The 13,491-nt window shown below is 42.6% G+C and overlaps 1 protein-coding gene across 4 annotated transcripts in view; it reads left to right on the top strand.

The window, feature by feature from the left end:
- Window positions 1-13,491, top strand: part of DOCK8 (dedicator of cytokinesis 8) — a 306,237-nt gene that overhangs the window by 195,168 nt on the left and 97,578 nt on the right. For all 4 annotated transcript variants that reach the window (XM_056806227.1, XM_056806228.1, XM_056806230.1 and 1 more), the window contains 4 exons: window positions 326-490; window positions 1,228-1,397; window positions 4,900-4,995; window positions 9,408-9,503. In XM_056806227.1, coding sequence (XP_056662205.1) covers window positions 326-490; window positions 1,228-1,397; window positions 4,900-4,995; window positions 9,408-9,503 — 527 coding nt within the window. The remainder of the gene's footprint in view (window positions 1-325; window positions 491-1,227; window positions 1,398-4,899; window positions 4,996-9,407; window positions 9,504-13,491) is intronic.

The following is a 13,491-nucleotide window of genomic DNA, read 5'->3' as shown; positions in this document are numbered from 1 at the left end:
GAATCAATACCAAGTATTGGTTCCAAGGCTGAAGCGAGGTAAGGTCTAAGCAGTTGGGGATAAATGATTTGCCCAGGGCCACCCAGCTGCCCCTGTGGGGGTAGTCTTAAGAGTCAGGACCCAAGGAAGATGAAAGAGAGAAGGCAAAGAAGATTGGGCCGTGTAAGGATTACAGAAAACGTTCCTAGCCTCCAGCAAGGATATTGACATTTGCTAGGTTCCTCTGCTTTGGCATTTGGGTTCACAGTCATCAGTCCAGAAAACGTCCTGCCTTGATTCCTTTCAGAACCTGGACACCGAAATTATCTTTCTCTTTGTTCTCCAGCCAATTTTTCCCAGTTTGCATTTGAATCTGTGGTTTCAATAGCAAACAGCCTTCACAACAGCAAAGACTTGAGCAAGGACCAGCACGGGCGCAACTGCCTCTTGGCCTCCTACGTATACTACGTTTTCCGCCTTCCTGATGTTCAAAGGGAAGTGTCGAAATCAGGTAATGCTGAGCAGAACGTGGCAGAACAGGCCCTCGTTGACTGCCCCCCCCCCCATGACTTGTCAGTTATTTCTTCTGTCTAACAGTCTCTTGTCTTCTTTGCCTGCACCCCTTTCTTCCCCTTAGTGACGCTGAGACTCACTGGAGGCCCGTATTCAGTGGTTGGCTCCCTATGATGCCAGCTCATGCCAAGTTCCCTGAAATGGTCTTTGGTGTCATTTGAGAAATAATAGTGTCTGGGATAGATATATATTGGGGGATGCTCTGTTGTTTTAGGGGGCTCAGATCTATGGTTTTATCCATGTGCACAACCCCTAGTATTGTTTTCTCAAGGCAATCAACTCCTAGAGATTTCCTAGTCAGAAATTTCTCCCACTAAGGCACGCCAACATCTCATCTGTTGTCTTAGAGCTCCTTGAGACCATGAGGGGTTGGGCGGTCTGTCTGCGGTCCCAATTAGTACGTGCTGGGGACACTCCTGGAGTCCTGCTCTGCCTCATTCCAAGGCCAACCCTCTGTCCATTATGCTGAACGGCCTCACATAGAGAAAATATCCTTTGGACTAGAGCTATGATTTCCTTAGTATAATAAGATCTTGGCAGAAGGCTTCCTCTCCCGCCTGGGCTGTTTCTCCTGTTGCAAAGGTAGCCCTTCATTTGACAAGAGATGCTTTTCACCCATAAAAGTTCAAGTTGTTTTGCCTCTTTTTTCCTCTCTACTCTGACCATGGGGTAAAGCTGGTGGTTCCAGTCACCCCGACCCTCGCTACCACACGTATGGACGGACGTCGGCAGCTGCGGTAAATTCCAAACTGCTGCAGGCCCGGGTGATGAGCAGCAGCAATCCAGACATCGCTGGGATGCACACTTCGCCGGACGAGGAAGTTAAACATATCATGGCTTCAAAGGTATGGGAAGGATGAGGACGTTTCCATCCATTATTTTCATTTTCGTGGATGCTTTTTATTTTGATGGTAGTTCCATCTGTCCCAAAGAGAACTCCTTATTTTTGCCCTTAAGCCCTCCCCACTTGTCCGGTAGACGTAGTAAATTCAGTTTGTACAAAACAGAAGTCATTTTCTTTCCTCCTGAATCCTCATCCTGCTCCTACCTTCCCTGTTGTCAGAGGCCACACCATCCCCTCAGTCCCTCTCACTCTCCACCTAGGGATCCTGTTCCTCCCGTCCTGTCCTTCGGAAGGCCACTCTTCGAACCCAAGTGTAAAACGTCACCATTTCCTTCTTGATTCCATTTTCATTGGATCAAACACATAAATGCTTTAGCTCTTCAAGATCTTTGGGGATCCTGTCTTGGTCCTCCACTGCATTAACTAGCTTTCCCTCTCCATTTTGGGCCATCTCCAAATTTAACAAACAAGCCCAAATTCTTTATCAACAGTTCTCCACAGTGAAGACTAATAGGAAAACAGTAAGAGGAAAGAATAAATTGAGTTCCCGGGACAGTTCTGAAAGCAAATGGGGTGGGGCAGCTGGGTGGCTTAGTGGATAGAGAGCCAGGCCTGAGAACCAGAGTTCATATCTGGCCTAAGACACTTCCTAGCTGTGTGATCCTGAGCAAGTCACTTAGCCCCAGTTGCCTATTTTGCCTTGGAACCAATACTTAGTATTGATTCTTTTTATTTTTTCAACCCTCACCTTCCATCTTAGAATCAATACTGTGTATTGGTTCTAAGGCAGAAGAGAGGTAAGGGCTAGGCTATGGGGGTTAAGTGACTTACCCAGAGTCACACAGCTGGGACGTGTCTGAGGTCAGATTTGAACCTAGAACCTCCCATTTCCAGGCCTGGCTCTCAATCTACCGAGCCACCCAGTTGCCTCCCTTTGTACTGATTCTAAGACAGAAGGTATAGATTAAAAAAAAAAAAGTAAATGGGAAATCTGGATTTTGAAGGTCTGCCATGCTCAGGAAAATTCATAAATTGTTACTTCCCATGGAGTCTGACAGGTTGTATTTATAGTGAAAAGAATGCCATTCTTTGAAAAGGAATCAGCATAGCTGTAAAACATTTTTCCATCGTCTGCTTTTTATATCCATGGCTTAATAGTTGGGAATTCACTATCCGCATTGCTCTACCAGGAAGTAAAGGCCAATTTCCTGTCAGAGACAGGAACCGAGTCCAGCTCATCCAAACTCCAAAGGCTTTCCAGCTCTCTCTTTGGAAGCTTATACAAATAGATCAACTGACCTATTGGATGGCATTCATGAAAGAAAACAAAAACTATGTCGATTCTAGTCTTAGTTTTCTAGTTATCCTTTAGCTTTAGGAGGTAAAGTAAGTCTGTTAAGAAAACACATCCATCTAGCCTGAGATCAGCCAGGCGGCTCCTCGGGCACATGTCTAGAGTGTGCCACGGTGAACAGGACATCAGTCAGCAAGTAGAAGCTCCATTGGCCTCCACTCATGGGATCCCTCTTTGGGGGCACCGGGTGGAAGCGGACTTCATGGCGTGGCAGCAATGCTGTCTTCTAATAGACGCGGCCCTGTAGCTCCAGCCTTCCGCCTGCGACTAAGTACAAGATGGAATGGCAACAGATGCTAGCCATGGTGTTCCTCACTTACATCAGCCTCCAGACTAGTGCCATTCCCTTGGGCTGCAGGCCCAGGATCAACACTCCCGCGTGCTCCTCTCCTCTAGAGGTTTTTCACCTTTAGTGGGTCACATCTCCTTTGGGCAGAATATTTTTAAATGCATAAAATAAAATTTTAGAAGTACAAAAGAAACCAAAATACACTTGTGAAAATATTTGCAAGAACCTTTTCTCTATGGGATCATTAAATACTGTTATCTTTAAAATTTGAGCCCTTTGATCTTAGGCTACTTTATAAAAGTAGCTTTTTCTAAGCTATTTAATGGCTAATATTTATACAACACTTGAACTTTTGCCTCAGTTTTCTCAAATATAAAGTGGGGATAGACGAGCACTTCTCTCTCAGACTTGTGAGGATTAAATGCGATATTTGTAAAGCACTTTGCAGACCTCAATACACTTTACAATACTAGTTATCATCATCGTCGTTGTCATTCCATCGGCGTAGGTATGTCACTGCCACCGAGGAGACTTCGAGCGCCAAAGTCCCTTAGCAACTGCTCTACCATTTCTATACTTAAACAGTTGCTTTTGTTGGTATTGTTGTTCATTGTTTTCAGTCATGTCCCCATTCGGGGCTCTCTTGGTAAAAATCTCTGCCAAGAAAACCCCAGAAGAGTCCAGAAGCATCAGACAAAACTGAAAACGACTGAACAAAACAACGGCAGAGATACTAAGGAGGTTTGTCCTCTCTTTCCCCAGTTCATTTTACAGATAAGGAAACTGAGGCAGAGTTTTAAGTGACTTGCCCTGGGTCACACAGCTAAGAAGTGTCTGAAGCCAGATTGAGCTTAGGAAACTTGGTCTCCCTGACTCCATGCTGGGTACTTTATGCCCTGGGTCACCTGGCTGCCCAAAGAGTGGCTTGAGTTAGGTGACTTGTCCAGAGGCGCCGAGCCGCCAGCCAGTGTCAGAGATGGACGCGTCCTCTCTTCAGGCTGGCTATCCCCGCCCCTCAGGCCTTTCCCATTCGCCTTCCCACCCTGCCCCCATGAAAATGGGTTTTGCCTTCAAATTTTTCTCAAAATGTTCATCCTTTGCTCCAATGATGTCTTTCCTTTATAATTTCACACACTGCCGTTATGCTTCCCTCTCTGTGTCCTTTCTCCGTTCCTTACCTCTGTATCTTTGAAAATTATGACTACAACAAGGAAAGGCATCCCCAGCTTTGTAGCCCAGGGCCTTCATGATTTTCCCCAATTGAAGTACCACTTAATCAAGCGAACCAAGGAGTACCTAAATCGACCACAGAGGGGCAGTAGGTCAACATGGTTTTCATTCCTGGATCCTGGTACCTCAATGCCTAGACTTACCTAATGTTCATATTGTCTGTAAATAATAATATTGTCAATATTAAAGATGACATGGTCCAATTTTCTCGCTCTCCAGCAGTATTTAAAAATACAGACACTCCCTCCACATCACGGGGGCAGGGCCATGGTTCTCTGATGATCTGGAACATCCATAGAAAACACTTTGGCTTTCATGTTATTTTCACCAACTAACTTTTTACTTCCTTCAACTTTAAAAAAGAAATTGTGTCAATTTATGGTATTAGAAATAAAATATCTGGATATAATACAATACTATAAATCTATTCCATGCAAACGTTTTGTGTGCCTTCCACAAAACTCCCCTCTAATTTCTTATGCCAACCCACAATACAGTGAAGCCACGATGAGGGAAGTTACACTGTGGAAGGAATCCCTATAAATTCTAAAGCTTTTTATTTTTTGTGTCCAGGTACTCTTTCTTATAAAATGGAGCATTAACATCTTAACTCTTGGTTATATATCATAGGTTGCTGATCGCGTCTCCAATCGAATGTCTTACTACAGCCAAGGGAACAACGACACCCCAAATTCTACTACAGTCCCAAGACCAGCCAGCAAGAAGGTGAGCTGTCACACAGGGAGAGTGACAGGACAGAAGGATGGAGTGAGGCCTCCCTGGAGGGCAGGGACTGATGTCTCTGTCTGTCTGTCTCTCTTCTCTCCCTTTTCTTTCTCCCTTTCTTTTTCCCTCTCCATCTGCTTCTCACTAAACTACTAGAGGAAAAAATAGGGAATCTCCTATAGGAAGAACAGGGAAGCCACTCCAGAGAAGAGGAAGTAAAGTCATGAGTCATGGGGCTGGACGATGGGAATTAAAAGCTCAAAAAAGAGTGAAAAGGTCCATTTGACCAGAAAGAAGAGTGTGGAGGAGATCCTGGAAAAGTGGACCGGAACCAGGCCATGAAAGGGAATCTGACATTTCATCCAAGAGGCAGTAGGAAGATTCTTGAGTTGGGGAATAATGTGGTCAAATGCAAGCTTTAGAGAGGTCCTTTTGGCAGCTACATCAAGGAGGACTAGGAAAGGGCAGAGGGGCTGAGTTGGGAGTCCGATTTGGACCCTCTTGTAATGGTCCAGGTAAGAGGTAATGGTGAGCTGAGCTCCAGTGTTGGTCCGCCACATAGAGAAAAAGGAATAGATGTGAGAGATGTTGTCTGTAGAGAGAAAAGTGATAAGATTTAGCAGCTAACCAGGAAGGAGGACTTAGAATAAGTCAATTTTGTTGGGATAAAAGGTAAGTTCAGGCTGTGGGCACTGCCAAGGAAATGGGGAAACAAGTGGGAGTTATGTGGATTCGTCTCATCTTACTCCTCTCCAAAAGCAAGAGGCCTGAGTTCTAGTCACTACCAGTCCGTTGGAAAACCTGAGGCAGATCCCTGAACCTTTCTCTTCTCATTTTCCTCATCTGTAAAATTAAAGGACTGGATTCAAACAGAAGTTCTGCATCTTTTTTGCGTCGTGGACCCTTTTCACAGCCTGATGAAGCCTATCATAAATTCCTTCTCAGAATAGTTTTAAGTGAATAAAACACATAGGATTACAATAGAAACCAGTGATATTAAACAGTTATCAATTTTTTAACCTCAGATTAAAATAAACGTAATTAGATGTTTTCTAACATCTCTCCCTGCTCCAGCATTTTATGATTCTAGGACTAATTCCTTCTAGGCCCCTGTGAAATATTGACATTGCCAAATTTAAGAGTTTTTATTCCTTAGCGAGTGTCCGCATCCTGACATCTTTCAGGCAAGGCCTAGTTTCTTTTAAGCTCAGAGCTATGCATACTCCTGCCACTGGAATTTATTAGGAGGGGATCATTTGGAAGGAAAAAAGTCCAGGGAACAGAAATTGAAACCACGGAGACTGTATTTAGTGAATGTCACCACATTAGAAGCTTCCTGGGATGAGCTCTCCCTTTGTATGCCCTTTTCTTTTACTAATAACTTAACAAATAGCTCTGTGCTCCTCTGCTATTTTAGATAACCTCTGCAGTAAAGATAGGGTTCTGGTAATCATGCATGCTTGTAAACAAAATAAAGGGCTTTAAGAAACTGCTTATCCTTCTCTAATCTCTTCTCCCCATAACAATCTCACAGCCGACCTGACCTATTTTTCAGCAGTTAAATTTAAAGCCCGGGCCTTGTCTCCTTGTTAGGATTGCCACTCTCTTAGGCTTTGGCAATGATCAGGTGCCTTTTTTCTTGTAACCAACACTTTGCCAGAGTGAGGCGAAAAGATCCCAAATTATACTTAAATTTCATTTTTTTAAAAACACAGCTAGCTCTTTTTTTATCTGGGCCAAGTCAGGTGAGGGGATGGAGGGTAAGTGAGTAAATGAAATCTGTAGACAGTCCTAAATCTCATTTTGGCCTACGTTCTTGAAAAAGAGCCATAACTACCATGAGGTGAGCTAGGCTTGGCTCCAGGACAATTATATACGGGTGGGCACTCTTCCTTCATTGCAACCACCATCTTTGAACCTCACCTCAAGTGCTAGCCTGGGCTGCCAAACGTGCAACTGCTATTCTCAGTATTCCTGCCCCCCCCCCCATTCTACTGAGTAGGGACAAAGACAAGCTTGCTCCCTCTCCTAACACAGTTATAAACGCCTGCCACCTACCATTATCTCAGTTGCTTTTGTCCCTGAAAAAAAAAATTCTAATGATAACTGCATTTCCCCATCAACACTGTTTTGGGAAAATCATCAATAAGCCTCCAGACTGAATGATACCCATGTGAGGCCTTGTCCCTTCCCTTGTCCCCTACTGGAGTCTATGATAAGCAATAAATCCATAGTTAACAATAAGTATCTACTATGTGCTAAGCACTATGCTAAGCATTGAGGATACAAATGCAAAAAATAAAAATAGTTCCTGCCCTCAAGGAGCTTATGATCTGATGGGTCAATGCAATACACCAGGGGTCCCCAAACTACGGCCCGCAGGCCACATGTGACCCCCTGAGACTATTTATCCAGCCCCCACCACACTTCCGGAAGGGGCACCTCTTTCATTGGTGGTCAGTGAGAGGAGCTCTGTATGTGGCAGTGCCACAAAGCACGACGTCACTCACATACAGGACTACTTCCGGTGACATAATCCTTTGTGTGGTGCCTTGTTCTGAGAGTAACTGAAGGAGAACGAGGCGCAGCACAAAGGCTTATGTGGCTGCACAATGGAAGATGTCAGCATGATGAGCAGCAATCTGGGGGAGGGGATTCCGCAGTGTGTATACTGCTGCCCGGTGTAGTGGTGGCAGTGCCAGTGCAAGGTGTGACAGGCCCATCCCAGCCAGCGCTGCAGCCTCCGCTATCCCAGACAGACGTATATAAATTTTTTCATAGTTTTTTTTTTTATTTATAGTCTGGCCCTCCAATGGTCTGAGGGACTGGCCCCCTGTGTAAAAAGTTTGGGGACCCCTGCAATACACAAGAAGAAAGTTGAAAAGGTAGAGGGAGTTTAAAGTGACTTTTGATAGAGAAGTCAAAGATATCTAGAATGAGGGGAGCTAGATGGGAAATGAGATATCTGAGAGATACGTAAAGAGATGACCCAAAGCCAAGAGAAATAAAATACGTTGTGGCATCTTGGCACATTTCAAACCAAAGTTTCCAAATCTCGAAAGTCTTTCAGGAACCTGATTCTGGGAATGTAGTGATTTACAGGTTCTGGATTCAAGGTTTTCATGTAGAGGTACTATTTACATGAGGACTAAGTCACATTGTCCATGTGAGTCTTTCCCTTTGGTCATTTTAGAATCAAAATAGAATTACAGAATTTGAGAACAAGAAAGGACCTTAGATAACATTTAGCCAGGAATCCTCAACCTTTTTTTTATAAGACATGGCAGCCTGGTGAAGCCTTTGGACCTTTCCTCAGAATAATGTTTTGAATAAATGCATTTTAAATAAAATTTTAAATATAATTTAATCAATTAAATTATTTAAATGAAAAATTTAAATCTAATTATTTAATTGATAATTTAATTATTGGCTAATAATTTAATCTTAAACTAAAAATTAAATACATATTATATACAATTTAAGGTTATAGAGGAAACCAATTGTACTGACATAGTCATCAATATTTTTTAATTAAGTTCATGCTGATGTGGAGTGAAATGAGCAAAACCAAGAAAACATTATACACAGTAATGGTAACACTGTAGGATGATCAAAAGTAATAGACTTTGCTACTAGTAGCAGTGTAATAATCCAGGGCAATTCTGAGGGATTTATAAGAAATAACGCTATCCACATCCAGAGAAAGAACTGTGGGAGTAGAAATCAGGAAGAAAACATGATTTATTACTCTTTTATATGGGTATGGGATTTGGGGTTTAGATTTTAAAGGATTACTCTTTCACAAAAATAAAGAATATGGAAATGGGTTGTGAGTGTATAATCCAGTGGAATTGCTTGTCAACTCCAGGAGGTGGGGAGGGAAGAGAGGAGGGACAGAGCATGAATCATGTAACCATGGAAAAATGTTTTTAAAATAATTTTATAAATAAACAAAAGGCTCCCTGATCTAGTCTAGCCTTCTCATTTTATGGAGGAGTATACTGAGGACCTTAAAGATGAAATAATTTGTTTTGTTACACCTCCAAGTAACTGTAGAAATGGAACTAAAACTGAGATGTCTTGATAGCTAGAAGAGACCTCAAATAGCAGGTAGTCTTTATTTTATAGAAGAAGCAATAGAGGCCCAGAGAGATGGATTTACCTGAGGTTGGTCACACAGGTAATAATAGTCAGAATTTGAACTCAAAACCCTTTGACTCCTAACCCAGGACTCTTTCCAGTTTACCTCCCTCCCTCCCAGGGCTCAGTGTGTAAGGAAGTGCCATGAGCTACATGACTTAGGATCCCAAACTAAGCTCTCCAGGGGTCATTTCATAGACTGGTAAAAGAGGGATGTTGGGGAAGGGGGGGCAGTTATCATTGCTCAATCGTCTCTTTGCTTTTGGGTATAGCACTTCCATGAGGAACTTGCGCTGCAGATGGTGGTCAGCACTGGAATGGTGAGAGAGTCAGTCTTCAAGTATGCCTGGTTCTTCTTTGAGCTTCTGGTAAGATGAGTATTTATTTGTCTTTTATTATTAGGGTATAAAACAATTTAAGGGAAAGCTTGTATGTTTTGAGTAGAAATTATCCTAGTGGCCCAGTTTTTTCCTTTAGGAATAATACACAGCAGCTAGAAGGTGCAAAAGATACCTCCCTTGATATCCTCCAGGCTTGGAGTCATAAAGACCTGAGTTCAAACCCAGACCCAGATACTTAGTAGTTGTGTGACCTTGGGCAAGTCTCTTAGCCCTGTTGGGCTCAATTTCCTTATAAGTCAGTTGAGCTAGAGAAGGAAATGGCCAACCACTCCAGTATCTTTGTCAAGAAAACCCCAAATAGGGTCACAGAGAGTCAGATGTGACTGAAACAGATCAACAACAGCAAAGGTTATGGAAGAGCAAAGCTGCATCTCCTCATATACCGACAACTGTGGAGCCGATGTCCTTATTTCTGTGACACCCCGTTGTACTTGCACACCCTCTTTTCATGTGTTTTCCCTCTGATCTTTGACTTACCAGTTATGCATTTAAAAGCAAATCCTTCCTTCATCCCTTGCCACCTAAGTAGCCGTGGGCAAGCCACCTTGCTTCTCTGAGCCTCCCTATCAGTAAAGTGAGTGAGTTGGGTGCCATGGCCTCTGAGGTGTCCTCCCAGATCCAAATCTATCATCCTAGAACAATGGGTTCTCTACCCTTTTGGTGCTGTGGACACTGGCAGTCTAGGGATGCCTGTGCTCCCCTTCTCAGGAGAAGGTTTTAAAACAATCCTCCCAGGAAATGCAAAATTGCAGTTAGAGGTTAGGGAAAATGAATATGTAATTTTTTTCCACCCAAGTTCATGGTTCCCCTAAAATCTATGCTCAGGCTAACACCAGTTTAAGAATCTCTGGCCCAAGTGTCATCAAGTCTCTAGGGGGTCTCAAGTACCCCCATTAGGGTAAAATGTTAAACTTGGAGTTAGGAGGCGGGGTGTGAAAGGGAAGAGAATAAGCATTTATCATTAGCTTAAATCTGGGAGTGGGGGTGGACAGAGGCTAGGTGGCTTAGTGGAATGAGAGTTAGGTCTAGAGATGGGAGGTCCTGAGTTCAAATCTGATCTCAGACACTTCCTTAGCTGTGTGACCCTGGACAAGTCACTTAACCCCCAATGCCTAGCCTTTACCACTCTTCTGCCTTGGAAACAATACTTAGTATGGATTCTAAGACAGAAAGTAAAGGTTTTTAAAAAGTCTATAATGTGCCAGACACTGTGCTAAGCACTTTACAAAATAAAATATTTGTATTTGATCTTCACATGCTTTGCAATATGTGCGATTATAATCCCCATTTTACAGTTGAGGAAACTGAGGCAAACAAGTTAAATGACTCACCCAGAAAGGAAAAAAAAAAGAGAAGATTCCATTTGTAATCCAATCTCAAATGCTTTTTGGCTCTGTGATCCTGAACAAATAACTTTGCCTCCTTGGGCCTTGGTTTTTTCATCTTCAGAATGAGGATAATAGTAATTTCTCCCTTACCAGATTGTTGCAAAGATCAAATGAGAGCATAGATGAAGTTGGGAAGGTGAAATAAGATATGCATGTAAAATGCTTTGCAAACCTTAAAGAGCTATACAGATGCCATGTATTAAGTCCAAGGGGTTCAGGAATCAAATGTTGGATAGCATGTGTCTGTTGAAGCCCAGCTATGGTGTAGCTAAGCCCTATTTGCCTTTATTTCTATCTTATAACTCTCAGCTTCCACTACCCTCATCATTTCCTATAACCCTAAGTAATACTCCTAATACAGCAAATATGTTTTTATAATACTATATGCTTTTATGTAAGAGCCTCAAAAATAGAAATTGTTCTGTTCTTTATATTTCCATCAGTTTCCCTTCTTTACCCTCACCTCTCCCGGCTTAGCATAGCACTTCAAAGAGAGGAGGGAGCTAATAAATATATTTGATTGATTGATTGATTGATATGGGTCATCTTGCATTAATTTAAAAAATTCATACAGTTGTAAATAAATGGAGCAACTCCCACTCCATTCTCCCCTCTCCCAGATTATGTTCTCTGGCCTCTGGTTGTGCCCCTTTAAAGTTTGCATTGAGCTCATTCACCTAAAATAATAGCATTCTCTCCTTGAATGAGTTACCCCAGTTCTGTTGAGATATGCAAAATCTCTCTTTTTTTATCCATCTTGGAGTCAATACTGTGTATTGGTTCTAAGGCAGAAGAACAGTAAGGGCTAGGCAATGGGGGTTAAGTGACTTGCCCAGGATCACTCAGTGGGGAAGTGTCTGAGACCAGATTTGAACCTAGGACCTTCCTTCTCTTGGTCTGGCTCTCCATCCACTGAGCCACCCAGCTGCCCCACAATCTCCCTTTAAATGTCCCGGTTTCCCTTTCAGATTGGCATCTCAGTTCTTTGTGGATGGAAGGATCTGACCAGATATTGAATAACTGATAGTTCTGTTGAAAAAAGAACGAAACCACTATAAGTCCCAAACCCCTTTTCTCCACTTGGGATTACCCTGGATAGTTGCAGTGTGAGGCTAATGATGAATATCCTGACCAGGTTGCAATGGTGGCTCATGTGAATGTAATTCATTAGAATGTAAATTCACTGCAAGCAGGATTCTTTCATTCTTTGTACTGGTATCTCTAGGCATCTAACAAGTGCTTAAGGGTTGATGGATTCATTGAGTAATGAGGAGGATAATAGAGGCTATTGCTGCTAGGATGGGTCTCTGGTATTGGAAAAGGTCTTTAACCTACGTCTGTTTCTGTCCCAACTACTCTGTTGAGATAGAAAATCTCAGTAGCACCCAGATCTATGGGGATCTGAGTCACAGCCAAGTTTACAGATTGAACTCCTAGGACTTTATAAGATCAGAGTGATCAGCAAAAGCTTTATATACATTTAGGACACTTAGAAAGAAAGTTCCAATTGATCCTAGTTCCTGTTGAGGGGGAAATTCAGTATATACAGTAATCAGGACCACAGCTATTTTCAGGTTAAAGTCAGAAGCTCAGACTGTATTAAGAAACCTTGCAAAAAAATAAAAAAAAGTTTAGCTTGAACATGACCTGTACTAGCTTACCAGGCCATTCATTTCTCTTAGGCCTCTGAAAGAATTGAAGCTGAGTGGTGCCCAAGCCTAGCCAACAACTTAGATTGGCTTAATGTTCTTTGGTAGGAGTGCTCAAGTGCTAATGAACAATTAGTTTGGTGTTAGAGACCAACACAATCCTTAGGCAATTCTCACACTTTCTAATGAGTAAAACCCCTTTGGTTCTCATCTAGACTCCACTGAGCCAAACTTCAAAGGCTCAGAAGTGAATTATTGGCCCAGTATAGATCTGGTCTTAAAACAGGTCATGGATTCCATACCATCTATAGTTCTGAGGGGCCATTTCAGCATTGCCCTCTGTCATATAAGCTACACAGACCAAAATTGGGAAGTAATGTCCCTCCCACCCCCAAAAAGGTTGTCCAAGAATTTATTGATGGTTCCCCCAATTGTCTGCTTTGGGGAGAGTCAGCATGTCTAGCAGCTGAGGTTCAAAAGTCTGGAGAGAGGCCAGGAGTTGGAAGCACAACATTGTGAGAATTATTTGTTTGGCTGAGCAATGGCCAGACATAGTTGGCAGCAGCCAAGTACAACAACGTCCTTTAAAAAGCATTCTAGTTGGTAGGGCAGGGAGCCTCCTGTCGGGAAACACAGTGTTAGAAGTGAGCTAGCCCCGGAAAAGGAGATATTGTCTTATTGGGTCCCTTTTAGGTCATTTTTGTGGGAAAAAGTGATAATCTCTGCAGAAAGTGGAAATCTCTGGTCATGGCTCTGACAGAGCCCATTATTTCCAACTCCGGTTCAATAATTCCACAGAACAGTTATATGATACCATGGAGGATGAATATATTGGCTCTCTTTCTGTTTTTTTTTTCTTTTGGGGGGAGTGTGGAAGCATTGGAATCAAAAGAATTTGCAATTTTTAATTTGGAGCTA

This window comes from Monodelphis domestica, chromosome 7 (assembly GCF_027887165.1).
Source record: "Monodelphis domestica isolate mMonDom1 chromosome 7, mMonDom1.pri, whole genome shotgun sequence".
NCBI classification, from domain to species: Eukaryota; Metazoa; Chordata; class Mammalia; order Didelphimorphia; family Didelphidae; genus Monodelphis; species Monodelphis domestica.
This window is presented reverse-complemented; position numbering and strand designations above follow the sequence as displayed.